The sequence below is a fragment of the Aspergillus vadensis genome (genome assembly GCF_003184925.1).
Source record: "Aspergillus vadensis CBS 113365 unplaced genomic scaffold BO88scaffold_22, whole genome shotgun sequence".
Taxonomy (NCBI): domain Eukaryota; kingdom Fungi; phylum Ascomycota; class Eurotiomycetes; order Eurotiales; family Aspergillaceae; genus Aspergillus; species Aspergillus vadensis.
The window spans coordinates 91383-116629 of NW_020292060.1; the positions used below are offsets into that span (position 1 = coordinate 91383).

Genomic DNA, 25247 nt, shown 5'->3' on the forward strand with positions numbered 1-25247 from the left:
CATGCCAATGGTTGGTTGAGTATGGATGCTAGTGTATAGCCCGTTTTGCAAGGTCCTGGCTATTGAGAGCTACTAGTAGTGTCGCTCGGTCCAGTTGCTTTGTATAAGATCTGAGTGCAGAGCACCAATGTGGCATGTGAGCGTCATAATCTCATAAAATCATGCCATCTTCTAGCGATTTATCACTCTGTACGATTAGGTTATTCGTAAACTGTCCGGATATTGTAAGCGATCAGCCCGATATATAAGTATCAAATTATGTTCTCAGAAATCAATGCATTGACTTAAGTGCCGTAATGCTGGCTGGAACTTAAGAGCCAGGTTGTGAAATTTGACACTTGATTCAAAACTATCCAAGCTCCCTGGGAATGAAAGTGAACAAAATCATGGATTTTCTATAGCTAGCACCGATCCTACGGAGTACTACTATGTTCACAGTAGAAAGTTTGGGTTGTCATCGACCTCCGCAGGGTCTGAATGCCAAGAGGCTTCTGCTAGCGTCACTCGGGCTGCGCTACGCTTGGCGCCGCGTCTTTGCCATGGTTGCACGCTACCTACATACAAGGGCATCGAAGCACAATCATCTGTTTGGCGCTTTCTATCTCCATTATCGATCTGTTACTTCATCAAGCTCACTGGGTCACTATACTTTACGACTTCGACGCCTTGACCCTCTTGGTAAATCGGCTAGCTTGCTTCTATCTAGTCTGTCGCGTCCCAACACCCCGCTATCGCGCCTGTTGAGATCGCTCTTTCATCGTTTGCCAGACGAGTCTGTAACAGTACTGTTGCGCACGTCTTATATCTAACCACGAGTGGCTGGGCTAGTCATTTAATCATGGAGCAAACTGCACAAACCCCTGGAACACAGCAGGGCAGGCAGCAGCCTGTGTACGACACCCGAAATGGTGGGCATTATGGTAAACATTCCTCAAAATCCCCAACGCGTGTTCATGTCTACATACACATATACACGTAAAAATCAACGCTCAAGGCTGATGGCATGTCCTTAGGTGCTAGCGCAGCGGTATGGTCGCCTTCAGAAGCTTACGAGTACGCCTACGTTCTTAAGGCTAACATGCTATATACGTCTAGCTTTCTGCGCAAGGCTATGCGCCTGTTGCCGAGCTCTATACCGGGACATGGGCGAATGTGAGTTTTCCAGATTGGTAGAGAATATAGCATGACTGACATTTCGCCAGGTCAACCAAGGCTTGCAGGGAACCGCCCGTGATATACTTACAACATACTGGCAGCACATCATCAACCATCTAGAATCGGACAACCATGATTATAAGATACACCAGCTACCACTTGCTCGCATCAAAAAGGTCATGAAGGCTGACCCAGAGGTTAAAATGATTTCAGCGGAGGCACCAATACTTTTTGCCAAAGGCTGTGATATCTTTATCACTGAACTGACCATGCGTGCATGGATTCATGCCGAGGACAACAAGCGCCGTACACTACAGAGGTCTGATATTGCAGCAGCACTATCAAAGTCTGATATGTTTGATTTCCTCATTGACATAGTACCTCGCGAGGAGGCCACATCCCATGCGAAGAGGTCTAGCCAGACAGCTGGAACTTCTGCGGGCGTTCCTGGCCCCGCAGGAGCCACCGGCCAACTGCCACCATCTCAACACGGTGTTCCCCATCACATGCCTCCGCCGGATTATAGTACCCTGGGTCAGCATGGGCTCCAAGATCAAGAGTATCGGCCGCCAACGATGTATGCTGGAGCTGTGCAGTCTGACCCCACGGCTGCCTATGGTCAGCATCAGCCTCAAATGTTCGAAGGAATGTATGCAGCATATCCGCATCTACCACCTCAGCAGGTATGTTGATATTATCACGAGTATCCCACCTCCTTTCTCGTCTCTTTCCTTTTCCTATTGTTCTAGCTGTTATCTACATTGGCTTAACCTTGACTAATGCACTGGACACCAACAAGTGAGTGATGATGGCACTCAAAAGTAGGCACAGCCTGAGCGGCACACCAGGAATATAAGTACAACGGCACCATGCCATCGTATCAGCTACCCGGTCAAGGAAGTGACCAGCTATGTACTGTGTAGCAACAGCTATGCGTTGCAAATGTTACGGAGTTATCATAAAGCAAATCTCATACCCACATATCTTTCAACACGTTTTTTTTGAATAAAATTGGTGCACTTGCTCGATGGTACATAGAATTGAAGTAGCCCAAGTAGTCAGCACAATTCATGACTTCTTGCCAAATCTCGAGGAGAGAGTGGAGAATTTATCTGCTTTTACGGGACTTTGAACGGTACGTATGATCCTTCTTGTTGGTTAGTAATAGTATCCAGGCTATGATGGTTGGTAACGCACTTCTCTAACAAGACGGGACCATGAATAGCGTCCACACGACCGTATTTCTTGTTCCGCGTGGATATATCATAGAACTCGTCAGTGTTATCTGCTTGCATCAATTGGACAGTCTGTTGCAGCTCGTCAAGGTTTTCTCGGAGTATGGGAACACCAAGACCATCAACAAATTGGGATAGGTATTCGACATCTTTTGCAAGAGCCATTACACCGTTTGGGTTAATCCTTTTCACCTCCGGAGAGAGAGGGAGTGCCTGACGGAGGTTAGCAGATAAACAGTAGATTTATCGCTTGGCGCTGCTTACAAGAATCATATTCGCGGCATGACTGAGAGCGTCGAAGTAGATAAGTTCTTTGATTTCTGTCGGTAAGCCGAGGAGCGTCGAGTTCATGATGTTTGACAAGAAGCGTGTTAGTGTTTGCATGTAGTTGCTAGGCTCGGCGGGTGGGACAGATGCCATCCAATCGTACTCAGCCGTCTCTATGAGGTCATCAATCTTGGAATTGACAACTTCAAAGATACGTTTCTCTGCTGCTTTCTTATTGCTTCTGAACTTCTCGGTAGCGTTCAAAGTAACCACGTCACCGGAGACATTCTGTGTTCGAGCAGCAGCGAGTAACAGCTCAAGTTCGCGACAGGCAAGCTCAAAATGCTCTAGGTTTATCAGAATCTGCACAATCTGCCCCAGATATTGTGAGGAAAGCCGTTCGACAAGGGTGTCGCAAACTTTGTCTGATAGGAGTTCATCCAGTGCCTAGAACGGTAAGATATGTGAAGGTATATGTGATATAGCATACTTACATCCCTTAGGGTTTCGTCAATGAGACTGGGGTGAGAGAAATCATCATTGGCAAAAAAGTAGAACTGGTTCAGAAAGTTGCGGATGTCGATGCAGCATAAGGGATACATTTGGGAAAATGGTAAGACACATGGAAACCTGCGCTATCGTTAGTGATGGTTGATTTAAGTGTCTTGAGTTGACAGTAGGAACGTACACTTGCTCCTCCCTTGGCTTGTCAGGGCTGTACCAACTGACATTCAGTACCTTGTCAAATTCCTCGATTGTCTGGATAGGCATAGGCATATAATCATCGGTCGATACTATCTTCACAGGTCTTAATATGGAGAAATCGAACCGGTTTGTAAGGAAACATACCTCTCGGAAATCGTCACTAAATCTTTTCTTGAGAAGATCGGCATATTTCCTAAAAAGAACCAAAAGAAAGTCATCGAATACCCCGACGTGAAAGTCCCAGGTCTATTTTCATATAAGTTAGTATGTCTCGGCAACATTCAGACTCAGAGGTCAACAGACATTCATTGTTTGCATGAACAATGCGATGAGATTTTTTATTTTCAGTAGGCTCTCAGCATTGTCAACCTCATGGAGAGCCCCCGATATCAGGATCACAGCTGTTTGGCACATAGAATCCCATAATTCATCGACCTTTACCAATTCGTTCAGCCCAACAGATCTACCCGTTCATTCAAAGAACAAACTCACATCAACAGAAGACCTCAGGTCCGGAACCCTCTTCATTGTAGACCGCTCGACAATGGCAAAGCCTGCCATTTCTTCGAGAAGATTGTGCAGACTAGCCCCGTCTTCATCAACAAGAGTAATGGAGGCTGGTAGCAAAAGTTCCTTCTGCCGACGCCGAGTATTAGCGTACTCAACTCGAAATCTATCCATATGCCCTAATGATCGATGAATGTGGAGGCATTCAAATAAAGGCGTAAAGTCCACTTGAAGTTCCTCGTTTTGCAAAAGATCGTACTCTTCGCTCTCGTCGGATACCAGCTCAATCGCCGAATTGAGCTTGAATTGACCAAGATATGGAGATATCTCTGTCCGCTCCTTATGCCTGGTCTTTCGCAAGTCTGTATGATATAAAGCGATCTCCCCGAGGTACTGCGACATCTCTCGGATTCGGTATAGCCAAGTATTAAGGTCAGACATGACAGCTTCAGCTATCGCTTTTTGTGTTGTTGGGACTGAGCGCTGAATCATGTCCGCAATTTTATACTGCGTCACCCCTTTAAGATGGACATTTTGCAATTCTTCTAAAGCGCGCAGTGCGGCATAATGATTCTTCTTAGCGAGTAGATCATGGACTTGATTCGCGAGACGCAACACCTCGAGACAGTCCTGTATAGCTCTAGAAGTCTCATCGATGTTCTGCCTGTGACTCCGTGATTCTACCAGAGCTTTCTTTTGTTCAGCCAGCTTTTCGGTGCTTGCTTGTATCGACTGGTTAAGGTCCAATATTTCAGCAGTCAGGCTGACTGTACCTTCCCTGATGCGCAAAAGTTGATTCACTGATGTTACGAATTCCTGGTGATTGGTATTGCATATTTTCTCTATCTCAGCCTCCTTGTCGCTAGCAAATCTAGACAAAGTCTGTGATAGTTGTGATGTTCGGTTGCCGACGCTGTACTCTTTGATGGAAGGAATCAATTGGTCGAGGTAGTCCGCGTCTGAGGGAGATATGATAAGCTATGGAGACCATGAGTATTAGTTAGTAGCCCGTCGCACAAACCCCTTTCCCGTGCGTACCTGATTCAGGAGGTATGACGACTCATTGCGAGATGGTGCCACTGATGGCATTGCGACGAGTTTGTATGTGGGAGTCGGCTGCGGTAGATAACAGAAACCAATCGACTGGTGTGACAAACGCGCGTCAAATTCTCAAAAAAGGGGCAGTGAAGACTTCAAAGGAATTGCCAGAAGCAAGTCAATCATTCGCGAACACGGAAGAGTCACTCGGTTTGCGCGGGTAAGAGTACACAGTATGCTGAAACCCCCATGATTTGTGATAAGTTGTACTCTTAATATTACGTTTCCCTGCCAGCTTTCCGATTCCTCAGCCGTTGCGGGGATCCCACGAGATGGGGCCGCGGGCATACATTGCTCTAGCCCGTTTTGGAAACAGCCAAACTTAGTTATGTCCAATATCCAATGAAAGCGTGAAGCTCGCCGCTCAAGGCTCAGTTTACTACTACAATAAACTATGATCTCTAAACAATATCAATCTTGGGCATTTTTGGGCATTTGAGTTGTCTAGTGACCAAAGTCATATCTGCTAAGAACAGTCAGTCTTTCACTGTCTCAAATTTTCAGTCCTCCAAGGATCATTTTGTCCCCTTCTTCACATACCAATTATTTCCCACCGGGTAAATCTCAAGTTTCAAAAATTCTCTCCCATAAAGACTCCGAAGAGGTCAGTATATTCAGCTGGCATAGACCTGAAGGCGGCTATTGTTTCTTACTCTGCACTGTGTTTACCTTTTACTTTCCAAGAAAAGTATCACTGGTATTAGCATTATCGTTTTGAGCTGAACAGAGGCTTGGAGTCATTTGCAAAGCCAGGACACTGAGTATTCCAAGCCCTTTTGTAACAAGCTATCAAGAGATGGACGAACCGTGAGGGAAGATTGCTGATGTATTCGGGTCCTCCTCAAGTATGAACGTCAAGTAGCAACCTGATACCAGCCTTCTCTGGTTCATTATTAACCCTTGAAACATCTTACAATGGGCCACTTGCGCAACCGAGAGGATTGAGCGAGGGGCTTCTCCCATGTTCTTCCTTTGGGCATTGGTATCGGAGCGGTTTATTTGAGTCTGGGAGACAACCTCTTGCTGTACACAGTGCTTCAACAACCCTTTCGCTCGAATGGAAAGTCACTACAAGTTCTCTGTATCTTGACTACCTCCCGAGTACCTACCAGCATTTTATATGTTTTGTGATTTTTACAACGAATGAGATATACAAGGGGCAGTTTTCTTGTGTTATTAACACAGTGTAGATTGGTGGACTGTTCAGTCTCCACCCTTGGCGCCTAGATTGGGGATGGTGGTTGTTGGTTCCAGTCCCGTCGCAGTATGTGTAAAAACAGGCTCTAGAAGCGGTATGCTATTGGGGTTTATCTCTCTCTGTGGGACGTGCTATTCCACATCTTTCCCTTGAGACGTGTTCTGTTGGTCTTATCCCCCTCTCCTTCTGCTTCCGATATCCGACGTGACAGAGGGTTCAACTCTTGTTAGATTGCTTTCTCGGGCAGACTTCTAGGCGTCCGAAGCCTTTACTTCAATATCACGGTTTCCTGGGATTGTTTGCTGTAAGGTGCTTTTCATCCACATCTCACTGTGTGAGTCTGGGCTCGCTCTCCAAGACAGACCGCCCCCGATAAGACAGGAATATTCTATATTCAACTGGATTCTATCAACATCCTCTCAGCATGAGGCCAAACGATACGTCCCACGGCTTGAGCAGTCCTGTTTCTACAAATGACATAGGCTCTGCCAATGGGTCCCCTGACACCAAGCTTACAGCATATTCGCCTGAGGATATGCGATCTACCTGCCTTCGCTCTGACTCCAATGTTGGTGACCCATTGGGCGACACTGGCAAACGAAAGTTATACCTGACGTAAGTGTACGATGACTATCTTGGATTTAGATCCGTCAGTGACAAGACCAGATCATCCTCTGACCCCTTTTTGGTGTCGACAAACACTTCTACCCGTATTCAACTTTCACCAACAGCAGCAAGCTTCACACCAATTGGCACGGCAGACAACGTTCTATTTAGAAGCAAAGAACCTTCACTGTCTCGAGGCTTTTCCGGCGTTGGCTATCTAACAGCAAGCTCGGATATTGATCCATGCGAAGCTAGGAATGGCCCTCTCCAGGCCTCGGACAGATACCCACTGAATTATGGAGTCATAGGCAATAGTCCGGCTGATACGAGAAACCGTCCGAATTTCATGGACTACCGGACATTCGGCAACGAGAGCCATAGCCGAGCCCTGGTTATTGAAAATGTGCCGAAAAATCTTACCTATATGTCATTGGCTGGATTTTTCAATGTAAGTGGCCAGATTCAGGAGGAAGAATAAACATATATATCCTGCCCTGATCAAGATCGGTGAATATAAAGTTACATTACTGATTGTATGTTGGGCAGCGTCGTGAATTTAGCTCCCTCAGAGGCCCCGTGCTTTCAGAACTCAATTCCATGGGCAAGGTCTATGTCGCATTCACGGACAGTCGCGAAGCGACCAAGGCAATAGAAAAGGTCAAAGTCCTGAGGCCTGAATGGCACATCTCTACGATTGCCCCTAAAGAATATGTCAAGCATGTTGAGCCTTCTCTTCTGCCGCAGACCTCTAACTACGAGGGTCAGCTGCTTGTAACCGTCTATTATGACGGCAGAAACCCCAACCTCAATCAGCACACTGTTGCTCGCTCACTTGAAACCCTCTCTATGACATTTGGTGACATAAGGTCTTTCACACCCTTGCCAACTGAGCAAGAAAATATTGGCGAATTTCATATTGAGTACTTCAACACGCGTGATGCTGAGAACGTTCTGACCACCCTTAATGGGACGTCGGTTGATGTACGCAGACAACCCATTTTCTCTGCTTCCAAGTGGCTACTAAAAGTCGTTAAAGGATTGCATCCTAGACATCTCTCTTTTCAGGCCAGATATAGAAGAGAGAAAGTGCGAGCTGCCATTTACGGCTGAAACATCTTCAAGAGAGGAGTTCCCTCCAGCCGAGGAGGCTTCGTTCACAAAGTCCACATCGTGGACCTCAATTAGGCCGGGCCGTGCTTCCTTTATGGAACTAAGCCCTACCGGTCGTTCCACGGTGCCCCCAGGTGAACGTGCTAGTCTCATAGACTGGATGTCTAAGGCTGGTGAAAGGATCTTCCCCTCTCCTCGCCGCGAACTTAGCCGCTATCCTGATTTACGCATGGGCAGCCAAAATGCAGTCGATATAGAGAGGATACGTCTCGGCTTGGATGTCAGAACGACGGTATTATCACCGTCTTATGCTCCCTAGTTTGCTAACTGACATGCACCTTCATTCACAGATTATGCTCCGCAACATCCCTAATAAAATCGACCAGGTGAGCAAGACTCCATTGGAAGGATACTGTTGTGAATATGCAGACTGGGAAATCCTAACAAAGCAAAGGCTATGCTCAAAGCTATTGTGGATGAGACAAGCCATGGAAAATATGACTTTATGTACTTACGGATAGGTGAGTTGATATTTCAGGTCAAACGGGTCGATTTGAACCGACTAACCCCCATGAAATCCCTGCAGATTTCGCAAATAACTGCAAGTATGGCTGCCAATTTATGGAACGCCGCCATCTCCAGTATCTGACATTGTCTCTGCCAGCGTCGGGTACGCCTTCATAAATTTCGAAGATGTGAGTTTATCTCAACGACCCCGGCAGCCACTACTGACAAATCCTTAGCCGATTGATATCATTGATGTTAGTGTCGTCTCGCCTCTCTTCATCGAAAACACTAATTTTATGTAGTTTATCAACGCAAGAGCGGGACGAACCTGGTATGCCGAGCCTGAAGAAATTACCACATGTCCATTGTTTTAACGCATGTACAGGAATTGTTTTAACAGTGACAAGGTGGCTGAAGTGTCTTATGCAAGTTCGTACTCGCTTATCCTTAGCAGGCTATGGATTATCTAAAACCACAGGTCAGCTATACAAGGAAAAGATTGCTTGGTGCAAAAGTTCCGTAATAGTTCCGTCATGCTGGAACACCCATCGTTTCGACCAAAGGTCCATACCATCCCTGCCATCCAGTCGACGTAAATTTAGGGATGAAGCTTATTCTCGCAGATTTCTCAGACCGGCACAGGCCCTCTTGCTGGCACCGAGGATCGCTTTCCTGGACCAGACAACCCTTCCAAAATGCGCCGCAGCATTGAAAATGCGGAACATGTTGGTAAGAGCACATATCTGCGTGCCTTGAGAGAACCACACTCATCAGCATTTCTCAGGACTATTTGCTCCGCGCGTCGGTCAGCAGTACCGTGACGAGCAGCGCCGTCGCCGTTCTCAATTCGATCGTGGAACCACTGCGGCCGAGCGCGAAGTAGTATATGTCCGAACGTTCGCACCAAGACGTCCCTACGGTGTCGGTAATGGTCTCAGGAGCGGCCCCTGTACTTATCCTGGTATGAAGATGTGGCACGAATCAGTGCACGAAAGCGGACCCTAAGCCTTCAACTCACTATACTCCTCAAGGGCTGCTTCTGGTCAGCTGGACTTTCATCTAATCTAGGGAAATAACCAAGGAAAAATGCCTACATAGCCGTGCCTACGCTTGCGACCCTGGGAAGCGTTCTGGTAAAAGTCAACGCCTACCAATCGCTATCCCTCCCTTTCGATTTAGAACTTCCCCATTCATGTTTTCAGCTTGTTCGTTCTACATATGTCGAATACCAGCGCTCGATTGGAGCGACGGCCAGCATTTGACCCATGGGAGAAAACCTTATGGCCCTGGTTGGCTTGGTACGGTGTCTCAAATTGTGTCTAAATGTTGGAACCTTTTCTCTGTGAGATTTCGGTGCCCTGCTCCTAATGTTCATTGATCCTTCCGATGTCCGTTAATCTGTGATTTCAAATACATCCAGAAGAATCAAATCGTTTTCGTTGCATGGCCTTCTCGTTCTTCCGATGTGGCGGTGAAAATGCGTTCTAGGCCTCACATGAGGTCAATGTGATCCAGGGCGCTAGGTGAAGCGGGGATAATGGAGTACAATTGAATGCTGCTACGTAGTAGGTCGGTACTCGGGTATTCTCCCCGAAGGAGCTAGACCTGTGGACTCTCGGCAAGGTTTCAAAGACTAAGTAATTTAACCTCTAGCGGCGGCTACTCACATATATTTCCATATCCATCGTCGTTCAATTTCACCAGTCTTAACCCACGGGTCGGGAAGTCTACAAAGTCAAGTAGGCTCCGAGACCAAATTTTATTATTACATAATTCAAAGCGCTACATTTACTTGTTGCGTTTTCCATCTCCTTGTGCAACGAAAACACCGTTTGACACAACGCAGGACCGCCCAACTCACGTCCAGGCTAATACTCGGCAGGGTCTTCTCGTTGTTGCGGCAGAGGATGAATATTGATGTGGATAGAGTTTATGCGGTGCATTCTATACTTCATTTGATATTTCATCGAAATAAAAATCAACATCGAGGGACTAAGTGGTGGAAATGGTTGGCGATCTTGAAACGAGTTACCTTGAAGCTCGCCAGATCTCTCGACAGTCGGCAGCCATTTGGCAGTGATGAGTCTCCTGCTGATCAACATAGACATCATTTGGTAACATATCTTATGCCGAAGTGCTATCAGTAAGTTAGAAGAACGATTAACAGACGAAATTTAAATAACCTCGCTTCATGCGACATCGCCGAGGATACTTGCTGATTTAATATCCAGAGCATTCTCCGCAGTTGTTGCCGACGGACAGTTTTCTACTCTGGGGACAGTCTTGATTGCCACCCTTGCCCGTTTGGCAAAAGCTACAGGGATCGATAAGGAGCTGAGATTGTCATCACAAACAGAAAAGGCTTTAACTGGCCCCATCTATGGCACCGATGCGCAACGAAGAGAGGATATGGGAGTCATCCTCTGCCGCCCTGAAGGCTCTTCAACACCAACGCTGCTATCTGGGACTCAAGTACCGGAGGTTTCACGTCGAGCCCATGATGAGGTGTCTCTAAAGGCTCCGGAAAGCACCGTAGGCTCAAAAAAGAAAAGCATGCGAAAGAAGAAGCGGAAAAAGGATGCCATTGATGATCTATTCGATAGCCTTCTATAGGTGCAAATAGCGGGTCTCGCTGACATGTCTTGAACGGTAGCTAGTAGATATACATCCTAAAGAGCATAAACTATATATGCAGTATTCCTATCTTTCGGCTTCGGCTCAGTAGAATCCTTCCGTCTGCTCTCATACTATAACAACTGCACTGTTGAATGGTTCGCCAGCTTGGATGATATTAGATGCAAGACCTCGCCAAGCAAGTTAACGGCCAAGTGGTTGAGGATGGCCCACGCCATTGCATAGAGGTACTTGGGAGAGAAGACCGTCCAGATAAAAAGATGCGACCTCAGGATCGTGCATGCAGCCATAACCGACATTAATGTGGCTGCCATGTGGAATGTGAGAACAGCTATGTGACTCTCTCTTTCACGCCTAGCCTGGTTTAGCCGGAGAACCTGTGCAGCTGATACCCACCATATTGGCCCTGCCCAATTACTTATAAATGTTAAGATCCCAACCAAGACGACATTGTAAGTGCCGATGCCATTATATGCATTGGAAAGGTCGACTGTGGCTATTGAATTCGAACCTCCAAATGCGAAGAAGGTCATATACTGCGCGATCAAAGATGTGATAGCTAGCTCGAGGGCAGAAAGATTCATCGTAGCAAGTATATTTGCATGGGCCCTGAGTATTAGAAATATCGGAATGTTCGTAGCTCTTGATTGGGTTACCAAGAAAAGGGTGAGGGCGTCATGGAAGACGGTACTCGGGACCACTGTAATATGTTAGCCGATATCCGAGGCGCGATCGATCTCGACTTGCCTCTCGTCTCACGCAGTTGCGGGGTGTTTCTGATACACATTGATAATGGAACGAGAAACAGAATCCCGACTACGACCAGCCGCGTAAAGAGGACAGTAGACCCTCCACCGAACTCCCTCTTCCAAAGGACAAGCAAAGCTTCAGGGAGAAGTTCAGGGGAATCTGATGCCACATATGACAACTTCAACAAAAAGGCGCTTAATGCCATTGCGACACAACATAGCTGCCAAAGCTTTGATAGACGGTGGGCTAAGAGATGCCTACAAGTGTTGGCATATGTTAAGATAACGAGAAACCAGAGTATTAGCCGATGGGAAGGGAAAAATGTCCGAGCGATGTCTGGTTCAGTAGCATATTTCTGACCAGTTTGGTTCCAGCGCCTCAGAACCCTATGTAATAGCAGCAGCGCCAACGCACCAAAGTTGGAATAACACAACTCATATAGGCGATAGAATCTTGTATTCCTCTCCTGAGAGGGCATGGAGCAACGTGGAAGAATGGATGATCTGACATGTAGGCAAAATACCCATGCAGTAAACATCCAATTCCAAAATTGTTGCTCTTCCTCAACATAGCTACTAGCGAACATCATGCTACCGTAGCCTAGGAGACACAGTGCAAAGAATGCCCCAGCACACCAAGACTTACAGAGCAGAGTATAAATCGTAGGGAGAGGAAGCAGGACAACGAAAGAAGTGATGGCTAAGCCCAGAAGAAGATTTCTGAGATCGTAGTCGCTAGCTGCGCTACTAATTACCTTCTGTGCATGTTTCAAGAACACAAACAAGGCAGACTCAAGCTCGGAATAAAGATCATTTTTGTCGGCTCCGCCAGAGTTTTGAAGCAAGATATTGACCCGAAACCATGCACAGAGCGCCAGGTCAACGCCGACTAAAGGCCCGGTATCGCAGGCGAACTTCACCGAGCTGATATCGAAATTGTGGTTAGGAAACGTCTCCTTCATCTTTCTCAAGATCTGCCGGGAATTTGAGAGTAATACGTCAATTCTTTGCGATCCTGAATCGGCTATTCATAAGTATGCTTTCCATATGCACGCACTAGCAAGGAAGGTGTGCACATACTCGTTTCCCACAAGTCGAGGAGTTCTGGGATAAATACACCCAGACTATTCAATGGTATCGGTAAGCCTAAAAGCCCTGCCAAAGTTGGAGTTATGTCTGTTTGCTCAACGGTTCGGTAATACTGGAAGTCGCTGTGCGAGTCTGTCGGAGACTGTCTGAGGATATCCAAGGCTTGAAACTTAGGAGAAATAAAGAGCAATGCGGGCGATGTCTCACCCACGGATGAGCCGCCATGATTACCGGCATCGTTCATCCCATGGTCACCACATAAGACAAAAAGAGTGGACTGCAAATGTTGTTGCTGCTCCATGCTGGTATATATATTGGCGACGATGGAGTCCATCTCCTGTTGCTTTGTTGTCATGTAAGGGCTATGTAATACTTGTTAGCCCACCCCGAAGCCAAAGGCTGGCTAATCCCTTACCTCTGAGGACCTGCTTTATGCCCAATGTGATCTAATCCAAGGTAATGCATGATGAATGCTGACCAGTCGTCACGGGAAAGCTCAGTAGAGACGTGACGAGTTACGTTATTGTCCACTTCGATGAAGTCCTGCGCGAACTAGCTTAGCTCTCCCATTGGATGCACCGATTCGAAGCCCGTTGGCATCTACTGACCGACACAAAGAAACTTGTAGTACCGTCTGCTCTTTCAAACATCCCGGGAAACAGTTTGAGCCAAGTGTCATCACCATACATGACAAGCTGGCCTCCGTTTGCCTTCAACTGTGCCAACCAAGTATCCTGATATGCTAGAGTCGATGAAGTATCGGACTCGGCAATATTCAGGATTACATCCAGAAAAGATGGTTTTGAGCCAGTTGTTATTGCCTTGAGACGAGGCATTGTAACAGTTGGAGAACTAGCATAAGCAGTGAATGGCAGTGCAGCTCCTGATCGAATCAGGCTATAGGAACATAGGTTAGACAGACAGCACCTCATTTGAGATTTACTATTGCTGACCTTTGGGTAAATAGAAACCCGGAATTATTAGAGTAGACAAAGTCACTGAGTAAATTCAGCTGGAGGCACGAAAAGCCGGGAGCACTTCGAAACATTCATACCTCCTCAAAGCATCGATAACCATGAAAATGACCTTGTCGAAAGCCTTTGGAGTCGCAGTGTAGTTGCCGCCATCTTCAAATCTTGCAAGTCCTGGTATCAATGGCTTATAAGGGAAAAACCCAGACGAAAATACTAAGACTGCTAAGGGGGTTAATACATTGGCGATGATAACCGCCCAACTTCGTGGTAGGATGGCCATTGAGTGTCTATTCTCCTCTGAATAGCCTGCGACAACTCAAAACCAGACATCCGAGGTCACCACTTCATATGAGGTGCGGCATTCGTTTTATGCTATGACTACTCTTTGTAACTGCCGTCGTCCAAAGGGGCAGTTGTCTATATTGATACCATATACCGCCTACTAAATTGGGACTTGTGGGGTAATTATCGGGCATCTAGATAGCACTTCATAGTGGGTAATTCACGGTCATCACTGAGGCCACGCTACTTTGTTCTAACACTGCATCTGCTGATGCTTTGCAGCTTTAGCATACAAGTTTTGCATCACGCTCGTGCATGGCAGATGATGTTTCCTTGAGGTCTTGAGCAGAAGTCTTGAGCATCCACTTAGAGATGAATGGTAGCCATATACTAATCGGCCTTGACGAAGCTAAGATCCATGTTCATATAAACTTTCTACGGCTGAGATACAGGGGATTAGATGCGTGAAAGCATCCACAGATGATATCGCTCGACTTCGGTCCGGTTTTCTGCTCCTTTCCTAAAATGCCACAGGGAAGCAAAAACAACCAAGACAGTGGTAGTTATATGGCCACCTCTCCCACAAAACGCCAAACTCCATAATTGAACAGAGGCCCGACTATTTCACCACAAATGAAGCAAAACATGCCACACGTTTCACCGTCTCTTCGTATTTCCTTTGACCTTTGATGGATGAGGACGGAAAACGATGGACGAGCGGGCTTTCTTATGACGTTTCTGAATTCGTCCCGACTTCCTGGTGTGAGCACGGCCACCCTTCGCAGTTCCTTGGTCGATATCCATATCTGTGACAGAGCTAGGTTAGCAGGGGGTGCTGGCATGAAATGATTGGCAGAAACAATAACAAAAACGAAAAAGAACCCGATTGTACCTAGCTTACCTCCAGTGGAATTCAATACGTTGCTAGCTTCTTTGTCACTGTTGTTGTCTGAGTTGCACATAACACGTCAGCTGTAGTTGGAATACCTCGAGGAACTTTCACATACTTGTGGTTGCATCATCCAGTTCCATGCTTGACTTCTCCTCGTTCGGCCGAGGCTGAGAAGCTAGCTTTTGCAGCTTCGCAGAAAGTCTTTCGGTCCTTGCATCAACAGCTGGCCCGAAGACTGTGGCTCGGAGTTTAGCTCTATTGCGCTTGGTAACACTCGCCCGGACGCTCTTTGCCATGGTGCTCGTCGACAGAACCGGAATGGCCAACGAGATTTATGGGTAAGGTAAATTTTGTAGAAGGCAAATGTAGCGGTGTTTATGATGGTTACTATGTGAAATCTGGAATCTTCATCCAGAGATCAAGCGTGTGTAGTGCAAAGTTTTTGCAAGATTCGCCGCCTCTATTTGCCGGTTTGCCTTTTTTTTTTTTTCCACCACTTTTTTTTGGGGGGGGGGACTTTGTAACATAAGCGCGGTGGATAATCTTATGTCATCACATTGAGAGGCTCTTCTCACCTCCGCAATCGCCGCCGGCCTAGTCGATCGTATAGGTTGTCATTGGCATCTAGCTCACTCGGTGCCTTTTCTTATTATCTTTTGACGGCCTCAAATATCTCGTCAAATCAGGACTCGAGCAACTACATCCCCCCATCTCCGTCTGTTCAACTTCCCGGAGTATTGAGATGTCTTTGAACAGCGTTGTTGAGCTTAGCGCAACTGTCTTGAGCCATCTTTCTTCCTGAGATAACGCCTGCATGCTCATTTAGTCACTGGCTAGCATTCTTTCTTAACCCTAGTCATGGCCTCTACTGGTCAATTACCGGATACACAAAGCCTTGTTGCCCTAGTCAAGACATTGACCAACGCGCAGCTCAAGGATATCCTCAGGAACGAAGGGCTTGCTGTCTCAGGCGTGAAAGCTTCATTGCAGCTACGGATCATTGACTGTAAGTTGTACCTTGTTTTATAAGGGCTTATATCTTCTAAGCCTCGTCCAAGGATAATATTTGCGAAGTTGTTAACTCTTCTTGAAACACAATAGACATTGAGAGACTCAACCAAGGAGGCCATGTTGAACAGTACGATGACCTGAGGAAGTTTGTCTATGCCACGGCACGTCGGCCAATGCCTACGTCTCCAACCACGCAAGCAGTCTCCAGTCAACACTATCAACCACATCCCGTCAATCAACCTTTGCTCACGCAGCATAGACCATCACCTTTGAGCATACCAATGCCATCGCATGGACACACATCTGGTACCCACTTTATGTTCGTTTGCTCTGAGGCCGGGATGGTTTCTGACTCTCATATAGGTCGTTTAACTTTCAAAGACAGCCCATTCTATACCGTCATAGAGCCATTGACTTCTGCATCGGAATGCAAAGGTGGGACACTAGCAGTCTATTCCTATTTCAGTGACAGTTCACATCTAATAATTCTTCCAGTACGCGAACAAACTAGGGACAGTGTGGAACTCAAGGTTATTCTTACACCAACCGTAGCGACTAGGCTACAGGCGGATCCCGATATTCGGGTGATGGTGTATTGTGCTGCAGACACGGGACTTAATCAGTATACCAAATCCGACATCGCATTTCCTCACCAAGTTGAACTAAAAGCCAACCTGGATGAAGTGAAAGCCAACCTAAGGGGCTTGAAAAATAAGCCCGGTACAACAAGGCCAGCAGATGTAACACAATATATTCGCAAGAAACCAGGCTACCCGAATAACATTGTCATGACATACGCCCTTACGCAAAAGGCAAGTATAGGACCCCCGTTCACTCCTTCACAGCATGATACTTGCTGGACTCTAATTTGGGCCCCTGCCATAAGGAGCTTAGCTAACAGAGTTTAGCGCTTTTTTGTTCTGGTCAATCTTGTCCAGCGACATCCGGTCGAAGAGCTTGTTGCCGAATTGAAACGGAGGAAGACAATTTCGAAGGAGCAGGTCTTGCGAGAAAGTACGCGCCCGGAACTGTCATTGACGGGGTCATTGCTAATGCTTTACAGTGAGGAACAAAGCTGGTGATTCAGATATTGTCGCCACGTCCAGTGTCATGTCGCTCAAGTGCCCTTTATCAACGCTCCGAATAGAGGTTCCCTGTCGTTCTGTAATTTGCACGCACAATCAATGTTTTGATGCATCTTCGTTTTTGCAACTCCAGGAACAAGCCCCAACTTGGTCGTGTCCTGTCTGTTCCAAAGCAACGAGTTTTGAATCGTTGCAGATTGACCAGTAAGACAGAATCTCTTGACTCGAATCTTTGTGCAGTTAGTGACATTTTATTACATAGGTACGTCGATGATATACTTCGTTCAACTTCTCTAGATGTCGAACAAGTTATCATAGAGCCAGATGGTCAATGGTCTAGCCCCAACCAGGAAGACTCTGCCAAAGTGAGCGGATTTACTCCGGCGACAGATGATGACGACGAATTGATCGAAATAAGGGAACCCGGGGTTACGCCTATCAAGCGAGAGTCATTCCCACCTACGTCTCTCTACGTACACCAAACACCTACTCAGTCCCGAGAACCCTCAGCAACGTCATCTGCAGCTTATTTGTCAACAAACAAGCGTAATGCTGCCCAGGTGATCGACCTTACAGGAAGTGATGAGGAGGATGACATTCCGGTCAGACCTGTAAAGCGGCCAGCGTTTAATCAGATGAACCGGCCCTCGTCTCAGCAGGATCTCTGCAACCCTTACAGCGGTGGCTATGTCAACGGAGACATCCAACTACCCAGCCAGCCTGGTTCTGATTTTCTCAGTCATGCCGGTGGTTATGATGCACGCAGTTATTGAAGCATACTTGCATGGTGTTGGGCGCATTCGGTTTCATGGGTATATCCACTACGCGAATTTATTGGGGGCATTGGACAAAGCATAATAGGGAAACAATGTTCTTTCAACTTTTGTGGCCAACGAACATTTAGATCCAATATCCGTTTCACCAAAAACAAAACAGAAAAAAAAGCCATATCTATTGGTCTCACAACGTCGCTTACGGGGAACCCTACGTAGTTTGGGGAATTTTCAAAAAAGTCTCTGTTTAAATAATTCGCTACGTTGGATCCTAGTGCTTCATTGTAGAAGGAAGGCACTCGTTCTGCCGGCTTATTCATCAGAGTAAGGGGGCAAGTCGGCATAATTGGAAGGTACTTCGTAAGTAGATAGGGGCCGCTCCGTCGGAGCTTGCGATATGCTTGGCTGGCCTACTCCGAGCCGCATAATCTCCGCAAAACAACAGGGTACAACAGTTATCTGCTATCACAAATTCACCGAGTTCACTTTGTTCGAGTCATCCAGGCCACCTTACGATAATCAGGCTCCCCCACGAACGTGACCACCGTAACACCTTATACAATGTCGTTGGATGCACCGGCTTCATCCCTCAATGCTTCAGATCCACACGCGCGGCTCCTGGGTGCCTCATGCCTTGATTTCCTCCTGATAGAGCTCGTCCCTATGGCGGAGCGCTTAGCGAAGGAGCTTGCTTCAGAAGATAAGCTACCAGATGATGAAGAAATCCGGGAAACTACATTCTTTCGCCTCGAATCTCTAGGTTACAGGGTTGGACAAGGGTTGGCTGAACGGTACGCTTGAAAGCCCGCTATTTGAGTTTGCGACGTCTTTTCGGTCGTCCAAGTTATGCAACTATCTGCCGCAAGAGTGCGCATCAGAGAAACAAAATCACCGACAGATTGGCAGGTGTGCTATTGATCGAAGTCCCGCAGCTAACGCGTATCTGTTGTCCACCGGAGCAGATTCTCCCGCGATCGCCCACGATTCGCAGATAACCTGGATGTCATAAAGTTTCTGTGCAAGGACTTGTGGACGATACTATTTAAGAAGCAGGTGGATAACCTGAAAACGAATCACCGGGTAGGCAAAACCGAACGCGCTCTCAAGTCCCTTTGAAGTGCTCTGGCTGGCTATTTGGGGAGGCTAATATGTGCACTGTCAGGGCGTGTATGTCTTGACTGACAACTCATTTCGACCATTTGCAAGGATGAGTACATCTGTTCGAAGCGAAGCGGTGTCTATGGCTCAAGCGGTATGTTTGTCCCAAACGATACATTATCCCTAAAGGTCAGCCTTCCATGATCTAACGACTTGCGGTATATTATAGTATCTATGGTTTCCATGCGGCGTTATTCGTGGTGCTCTATCAAACCTCGGTATTACAACCACTGTTCAAGCAGAATCTACAGAGCTTCCAGGCGCAACTTTTCAAATCAAAACCGTCAACCCCAAGCCCTGAAGGCGTTCGGACATAGGCGACTTTGAAACTTATCCAGACCGCCAATCACACAGTATGCGTTCATCACAGGTGTGCTTGGATGACAATCACATGCAGCACTCCAGGGATATCTGCTGGAGCTGCAGTTCTTCCCAACGGATTGCTGGGTAATCCTACATTCAAGTGCGGGCATGAAGAATACAAGGCTTTATCATTTAAACAGGTCACTCGTATCTCGAAGTCATAAATCCTGAGTCAGAGCAATCCATCGACCATCGCCCATTCGTTTGCAGAGTCACATAATTCAAAGCCTATCTCCCCAGGATAACAATGATTAGCAGGGCTCCTTCCATGTCCATGAACTTGTGATGCAACCACCGAAAGATATCTCCCCGGTGGTGAAGAGGTGCGATATTGGCATATCACCTATCGATGATTGGGTATCCTGTGACTCAGGGACTGGGGTGGGCGCGTTTACTTTGGTGGGGGGTTCTTGACGAATTCGATTCCCTTTTCGATGTTGCCCTTCAAGCCCTTGGTGCAGGTCTCGATGAGCTTCTTTTCCTGCTCGGTCACGCCCTCAAGAACATTGATGGCCTTCTCAGCTCCGTTGGTCTGTTTTTTCTAGTCAGAGTGATGTCCGCTATTCAAATATGACGTATTGAATGACTTACGCCAAGTTCTACAAGGGTAGAGAAGAACTCCAGGCCGGTGGCCTTGGCAATCTCTTCACCGCCAGTGACACCAGGCAGATAGACAAAGGTAGGCTCGACGATACCCGACTGGCCTTGAGAAGCCTTGATAACGCTCTGAGCAAATCTTGATGTGAGGTTAGCTCTGACACCAAGAGTTTGTAAATGAGGGACTCAAACCTGAAGCCAGCATAGGCCATAGACAGGGTCGCAGAGCCGGCACCATCCTTGGCCTTGACAACCTCATCTCCACCGAACTGAACGCCTGCATATAGTTCAGTAAACATTTCAATCGCTAAGAGTCTGCGCAGTTCACTTACGGTTGACGAGCGCATCGTACTTGTCTGCGGGGATCTGGAAAGCGGGGGCTGCCTTGCTGAAGAGGGGAACAATAGTCTCTCCCGAGTGGCCACCGACGACTGGGATGCGCACAGCGGATGGGTCCTTGTGGCCTGAGTATTCCTGGACAAAGGTCTCCGCGCGGACAACATCCAGAGTGGTAACACCAAAGAGACGCTTAGGGTCAAAGACGCCAGCGGCCTTGAGGACCTCTGCGGCGATGGGAACAGTCGAATTGACAGGGTTGGAGATGATCAAAACAAATGCCTTGGGGCAGTACTCGGCGATGCCCTTGACCAGGTCGCGCACAATACCGGCGTTGATCTTGAACAGATCATCACGAGTCATTCCAGGCTTGCCTATTAACAGCAACTTTGTCAGTGAGAAGGACCTCAGAACATGGGACGTGGTTCACTCACGGGGAATTCCAGCAGGGATGACAACAATGTCAGCGCCGGTCAAGGCGTGCTTCAATCCATCATCCTTGGGCAGGAATCCGGAAATTTTCTATCGACAGTGTCAGAGGCGAAGCCAGATTGTTTGGTGGAGATAGGGAGCGCGTTGTGACACGGTCACACATACAGCAACAGAGGAGATGTGAGAAAGGTCGGCAGCGACACCGGGGGTGTTCACAACATCGTAGAGTGCGAGGTCGTCAACCAGGGGGCTTGTCTTCAGCAGGAGAGACAGAGGCTAATCGATCGGAAGCACATGGACAGTCAGTAAAGGTTAAAGAAGGTGACAGACCTGCATCGCGGGCTGCAGTTCTGGTAGGGGCAAATGAGGGGCACGTACCTGGCCAATGCCACCAGATGCTCCAAGAACAGCTGTCGAAATGGATTTAGTCCGGGGTCGTTCTCGTTTTAAAAAGCGGGGTCAAAATGCAGGCGCCGTGAAGACCACTCACCCGCTTTAACCATTGTGAGTTTTGTGAGACTTCTCTTTTGGTAACTGTGACAAATCTATACACAAAGGTGAAAAGAAGCACGCAAGATTAGTGTGGGTATTAAACAAAAGGGAGAGAGAAATTTTCGAGAGTGAAAGAGGAGAAGAAGTTTGGGGAAGGAACTGATAGGGAGGAGGGGGGGAACCAGATAATATAAAAAAAAAATATATATATAAACGAAATAACAGGGGGGAGGGAGGGGAAGAGGGGGTGGAATTGGGAAGGGAGGGGTTTAGTTTGAGGAGGGGGCGGGGTGGTGTTGCTGCAGTTGGTGGTACGGTCACGGTGAACAGGTCGGGGCAAGTGGCAGCACAGGGATTAGGAAGGATCGGGGGATCATTGGCTCAATCCTAGGCCCATATCATACTTACTAAATGTATTTTCTTCCGAAGAGGGGAGAGAGAGAGAGAGAGAGAGAGAATGGGCAAGGAACAATGAATAGATAGATAAGAAGTACGTTAATGGGCAAATTGATTTTCAATTCGCATCGACAGAGGGAGAAGCTCCAGGACCATTATATATACTACGGAAACCGGACGGAGGATCACATGTGGGGTTAACCATGAAGCTGTCTTGCTAACTAGACCACTGGACCACTGGACTATGTCTCCAGTGACCGAGATCCAGCCCATCCGCGGGTGTCCCCCAAAGGGTGCCCGGGCCCCTCCCCAATAGCATTGTTCCCCAAACATCCAGTCGCCTCTAGTAGTAAGTTACGCTCGGCAACTCTGGAAGGCATGTATGTACATAGTTACATACACCCCAGCGGGCAGCAAGTCGAGTAGAGTTATTACACATTTCTAAGGAACCCATCCCCTAATAATACTTTATTCAGTACATGATACTTCACCATCAAGCATGTAGTTCCTTCCCGCAAACCGACTTGTGCTTAATCAAGACCAAAGCACCTTATTACTACTATTACAAACCTCATCAGACACACGCCAAATCTTTCCTCCGTAGTCCGGACATTCTATCTTTGCCATGAGAGCCGGATTGTTGCTTCCGGTTGACGGTGGCTTAGTCACTTCTGGAGTCGTTCAGATTCATCCCTCGGATGTAGTTCCCCCCCAAAACACGCCGCCCCAGATTCCGGCAATTCTCGTCGACTCCTTCGTTCCAGGAGTCCACATGAGAGAATATACCGGTTTGACCGGGGATTCCATCAAGGTTTCGGGAAAAGGCGGATATCAAAGTTGTCTCACGGTAACTTTGCGGTTAGATACGTGCTTACGACATCGGTTCTACATTCTACTTCGGCCCGACAGGCGGCAATAAACAGCCTACCAAAATATGGCCAGGGGACATCACAGGCAGTTGCAAGCGGAAGGCTGATTGTTTTCCCGTCAGTCCGATTGTTACCACTGTGTTCAAAATTGAAGATGGCAATTCTTCCATTTCCCCATTCATTCTGTTGTTGTTGAATTTCCCAAGATTTTTTTTGGTTTCCATTCTGAATGGCCTGGCCGGAGAACAATGCCCCTCTGGTAGCAGTATTGCTAAATTACATAGATGTTACCGCCCTTGGCCAGCACGGCGCTTTTATGGTCGATCATCCCGACCAGCTCTCATGACATCATGCCTCCTGGCCCTTCCCGAAAAAGAGAAAGTTGGCATTTACTCCGACTTCTCCTCAGCCTTTCTGGCCTTAGCACCACGGGGCTTCTGGGCGGGAGTCTCCTTCTTGGCCTTCTGGGAGCGACGGACGGCGCTGACACGGGCAACGGCGTCCTCACGGACATCAGCACGGTAGCCGTTCTTGGCAGTCTTGTCGGCAACACCCTTGTAGATCCTATGCGAGAGCAGTATCAGCAAACTGTCACGCCTCCCTCACAGACATCACAGCACGCCAACTGCTCATATTGACTTACTTGCGGGTGGAGGCGTTAGGGCCGTAGGTCACGGTAACGACGTTCTTGGCAGGCTGCTGGGGGTTGCTGGGCTTCTTGGTGATGACAGCAACACCGCCGTTCTCGGTGGCCTGGACACCAACCGCCTGTTGTTGCAGCGTTAAACATCCAATCCCCAACGGAAAAAAAAACTCTATGATATGAAGCGCGGGTAAAGTACCTTGGTGTTGGCATAGCCGGCGTACTAAACAGGTGATTCGACATTAGCACGAAAACATAACCCAGACCTTACGTCCAGGGTCCGTACCTTGAAAGAGTGCTTGTTCTGCAGGTTCAGGGGGTCACGGGAGAACTGAGAACCACCGCCGCTGTTACGCTTGACCAGATAAGCATTCTGGGTGCCTGTTGAGGTAGTCGTAACATTAGCCGGAGAAGACGAGGCGCGAAACGGCTCCTAGGGTTTCCATTGGGATAAAATATGCGTAGGAAGGTGCTAGTGACGTACGGGTGAGCTGCCAGATGAGGTCGCTGGAAACGTTGGCGGCCATTGTGAATGTCTCTTTCGAAGCTTGGGTGGGGGATGAGGACAGATCCAAATCGTCGCAAGTCCGTTCGGTATATACCAGCTACGACTTAATATCTAGCCCTTAGAAGGTTTCAGTTGTGTGTGCCAGCGCCAAGAATTCCAACGCTGAGAGCCTCGCTAAGCGGGCCGCTTTAGGAATAGACCCATTTTCAGGGCGGTTCGTTAGATGCCCGGGAGTGCTGCCTGAGAACGGGGGCCGCCGCCTGTCGTTCCAGCCGCGTCCGCGCCCTCGACCCACTTACACCTTCCGCGCTCTTCCATATGCGTACACTTACGTATGACCCGACTGTCTATCATTGTTGTCTAAATGCCTCCTAAGTAGCAGGCTCTGGCAAGACGCCGGCCAGACTCGAATACTGTATATCGCTTACCCCTGTGGATGGTGGTACTATTCCTGTCGCTTTAGGGGAATTGAAACCTGAATCCCCGCCGCGTTACGCTTTCATCTACCTATCTAGCCTAATCCCCGCTGCGGTTCAGCAGCGCCTGGTAACCCTCGTTGATCATGGCTTACTACCTTCTCTACTTCCTCACCATATCGGTTGTTGTGTGTGGCACAGGTATGCGAAGCTTCCAGTCCCTCAATCTTGCAAGTCGTCCAAGCCTTCCTTCCTGACCTGCCTTTAGCGCTCTACCTCACCCGGTCTCGATGGCTACCTCTACTGCCCGTTCCCGACTACATTTACGATCGTCTCCCCTCGACGTTTGCTGGCGATGTGGAAGCTGGTCTGGTCTCATCAGAGTTTGATATCTCCGCAAATATTGCCGAGGGTGACACCAGAGCGGGCTTGGATGACCAGGCCAAACGCGAAATTTTACGGATCATGAAACGGCGAAGAGTGAATTTCAATGAAGGTCGTCGGATCTACATGGAGCAGCGCTTTTCCAAGAACAATATTGGTCCCGATGGCCGACCTAGGGACCCAAAGTTCGTGTCATTCTCTTGATGACGTTTGTATCACAGTCGCTTGGTTTTTATTTTGCCCTCGTTCCTTTTCCCATTTTCCTTCGACATATGCTTCTCACCAGCAGACTCTCCTCTTACTTATACCCTCCCGAATGATTTCAAGACTCCTTTGCAGCGTGTAGAGTATGTTTACTATTGCCGTCAAGATCTAGTGTTGGCCTCTTTGCTTGAAAATTGATTTGATATCTTGTGTCAACCCTATTTCATGACTTCGTGGATCACTGCTGGCAATCAACTCTCAGTTACCATACATGGGCATTTGAATTGCTGTAGTGTTTCAGTTTTGTATTCATTGCTACCACTCAGCATAAATGACATATCGAGAACTGTGGACATCAGGTTTGATTATTCAGACACATTCCTCCTTCCTGTCGAACGTTAATGCTGATTGGCATTTCAATCTTGCCATGTGTAACAAGCGGATATATCAGTGCTATCCCGTGAGCTGAGGCATCTTGAGCCATTCATTATCGGGCGCGGCCTGTATTCTTCCGTAGGGCATTAACAGCTACTCGGTTGTGGGTCGTTACATCAAGTCGAGTAGTTAGCATC

General features: G+C 47.7%; 10 protein-coding genes across 10 annotated transcripts; 5 read left to right on the forward strand and 5 right to left on the reverse strand.

Annotated features, from left to right (window-relative positions):
* Positions 1-548: 548 nt before the first annotated feature.
* On the forward strand, positions 549-2147 carry hapE (CCAAT-binding factor complex subunit HapE). The gene is made up of 5 exons (XM_025704184.1): positions 549-920; positions 1014-1027; positions 1096-1152; positions 1203-1838; positions 1955-2147. The coding sequence occupies exons 1-5, from the start codon at positions 839-841 to the stop codon at positions 1955-1957; spliced, it is 792 nt and encodes a 263-aa protein (XP_025559843.1). The 5' UTR covers positions 549-838; the 3' UTR covers positions 1958-2147.
* On the reverse strand, positions 2061-5196 carry BO88DRAFT_121353 (Rab GTPase-binding exocyst subunit SEC15). The gene is made up of 8 exons (XM_025701340.1): positions 4908-5196; positions 3855-4847; positions 3666-3797; positions 3507-3608; positions 3346-3455; positions 3152-3287; positions 2655-3104; positions 2061-2603 (listed from the first exon to the last, which is right to left on the reverse strand). The coding sequence occupies exons 1-8, from the start codon at positions 4956-4958 to the stop codon at positions 2274-2276; spliced, it is 2304 nt and encodes a 767-aa protein (XP_025559844.1). The 5' UTR covers positions 4959-5196; the 3' UTR covers positions 2061-2273.
* A 1393-nt stretch (positions 5197-6589) lies between these two features.
* On the forward strand, positions 6590-11088 carry BO88DRAFT_490035 (meiosis protein MEI2; the record flags this gene model as incomplete). Its single annotated transcript, XM_025712746.1, has 15 exons — positions 6590-6780; positions 6832-7219; positions 7318-7752; positions 7808-8173; positions 8232-8267; positions 8336-8402; positions 8468-8486; positions 8546-8576; positions 8625-8642; positions 8691-8719; positions 8774-8817; positions 8872-8951; positions 9012-9117; positions 9173-9284; positions 10620-11088. The coding sequence occupies 15 exons, from the start codon at positions 6590-6592 to the stop codon at positions 10999-11001; spliced, it is 2304 nt and encodes a 767-aa protein (XP_025559845.1). The 3' UTR covers positions 11002-11088.
* On the reverse strand, positions 10952-14114 carry las21 (mannose-ethanolamine phosphotransferase LAS21; the record flags this gene model as incomplete). The annotated part of the gene is made up of 7 exons (XM_025711626.1): positions 10952-11722; positions 11782-12786; positions 12852-13222; positions 13276-13403; positions 13469-13757; positions 13814-13858; positions 13915-14114. The coding sequence occupies 7 exons, from the start codon at positions 14112-14114 to the stop codon at positions 11136-11138; spliced, it is 2625 nt and encodes an 874-aa protein (XP_025559846.1). The 3' UTR covers positions 10952-11135.
* A 238-nt stretch (positions 14115-14352) lies between these two features.
* Positions 14353-15304, reverse strand: BO88DRAFT_490037 (DUF2423 domain-containing protein; the record flags this gene model as incomplete). Its single annotated transcript, XM_025712747.1, has 3 exons — positions 14353-14922; positions 15018-15065; positions 15124-15304. 3 exons carry the CDS (start codon positions 15302-15304, stop codon positions 14774-14776), a joined length of 378 nt encoding a protein of 125 aa, XP_025559847.1. The 3' UTR covers positions 14353-14773.
* Positions 15305-15575: 271 nt separating this feature from the next.
* BO88DRAFT_406980 (Siz/PIAS RING finger protein) lies at positions 15576-18054 on the forward strand. Its single transcript, XM_025707297.1, has 7 exons — positions 15576-16014; positions 16110-16325; positions 16383-16454; positions 16515-16831; positions 16928-17033; positions 17083-17308; positions 17367-18054. Exons 1-7 carry the CDS (start codon positions 15867-15869, stop codon positions 17875-17877), a joined length of 1596 nt encoding a protein of 531 aa, XP_025559848.1. The 5' UTR covers positions 15576-15866; the 3' UTR covers positions 17878-18054.
* A 384-nt stretch (positions 18055-18438) lies between these two features.
* On the forward strand, positions 18439-19628 carry BO88DRAFT_469550 (trafficking protein particle complex subunit; the record flags this gene model as incomplete). The annotated part of the gene is made up of 4 exons (XM_025711627.1): positions 18439-18668; positions 18837-18957; positions 19040-19129; positions 19205-19628. 4 exons carry the CDS (start codon positions 18439-18441, stop codon positions 19334-19336), a joined length of 573 nt encoding a protein of 190 aa, XP_025559849.1. The 3' UTR covers positions 19337-19628.
* On the reverse strand, positions 19572-21763 carry BO88DRAFT_490040 (malate dehydrogenase). The gene is made up of 9 exons (XM_025712748.1): positions 21254-21763; positions 21142-21173; positions 20929-21039; positions 20766-20853; positions 20328-20705; positions 20188-20272; positions 19990-20134; positions 19794-19930; positions 19572-19626 (listed from the first exon to the last, which is right to left on the reverse strand). The coding sequence occupies exons 1-9, from the start codon at positions 21264-21266 to the stop codon at positions 19620-19622; spliced, it is 996 nt and encodes a 331-aa protein (XP_025559850.1). The 5' UTR covers positions 21267-21763; the 3' UTR covers positions 19572-19619.
* Positions 21764-22909: 1146 nt separating this feature from the next.
* Positions 22910-23690, reverse strand: BO88DRAFT_417777 (60S ribosomal protein L28; the record flags this gene model as incomplete). The annotated part of the gene is made up of 5 exons (XM_025708317.1): positions 22910-23084; positions 23164-23288; positions 23363-23386; positions 23450-23544; positions 23648-23690. The coding sequence occupies 5 exons, from the start codon at positions 23688-23690 to the stop codon at positions 22910-22912; spliced, it is 462 nt and encodes a 153-aa protein (XP_025559851.1).
* Positions 23691-24140: 450 nt separating this feature from the next.
* BO88DRAFT_121890 (DUF2015 domain-containing protein) lies at positions 24141-24788 on the forward strand. Its single transcript, XM_025701341.1, has 2 exons — positions 24141-24288; positions 24356-24788. Exons 1-2 carry the CDS (start codon positions 24234-24236, stop codon positions 24673-24675), a joined length of 375 nt encoding a protein of 124 aa, XP_025559852.1. The 5' UTR covers positions 24141-24233; the 3' UTR covers positions 24676-24788.
* The last annotated feature ends 459 nt before the right edge of the window (positions 24789-25247 follow it).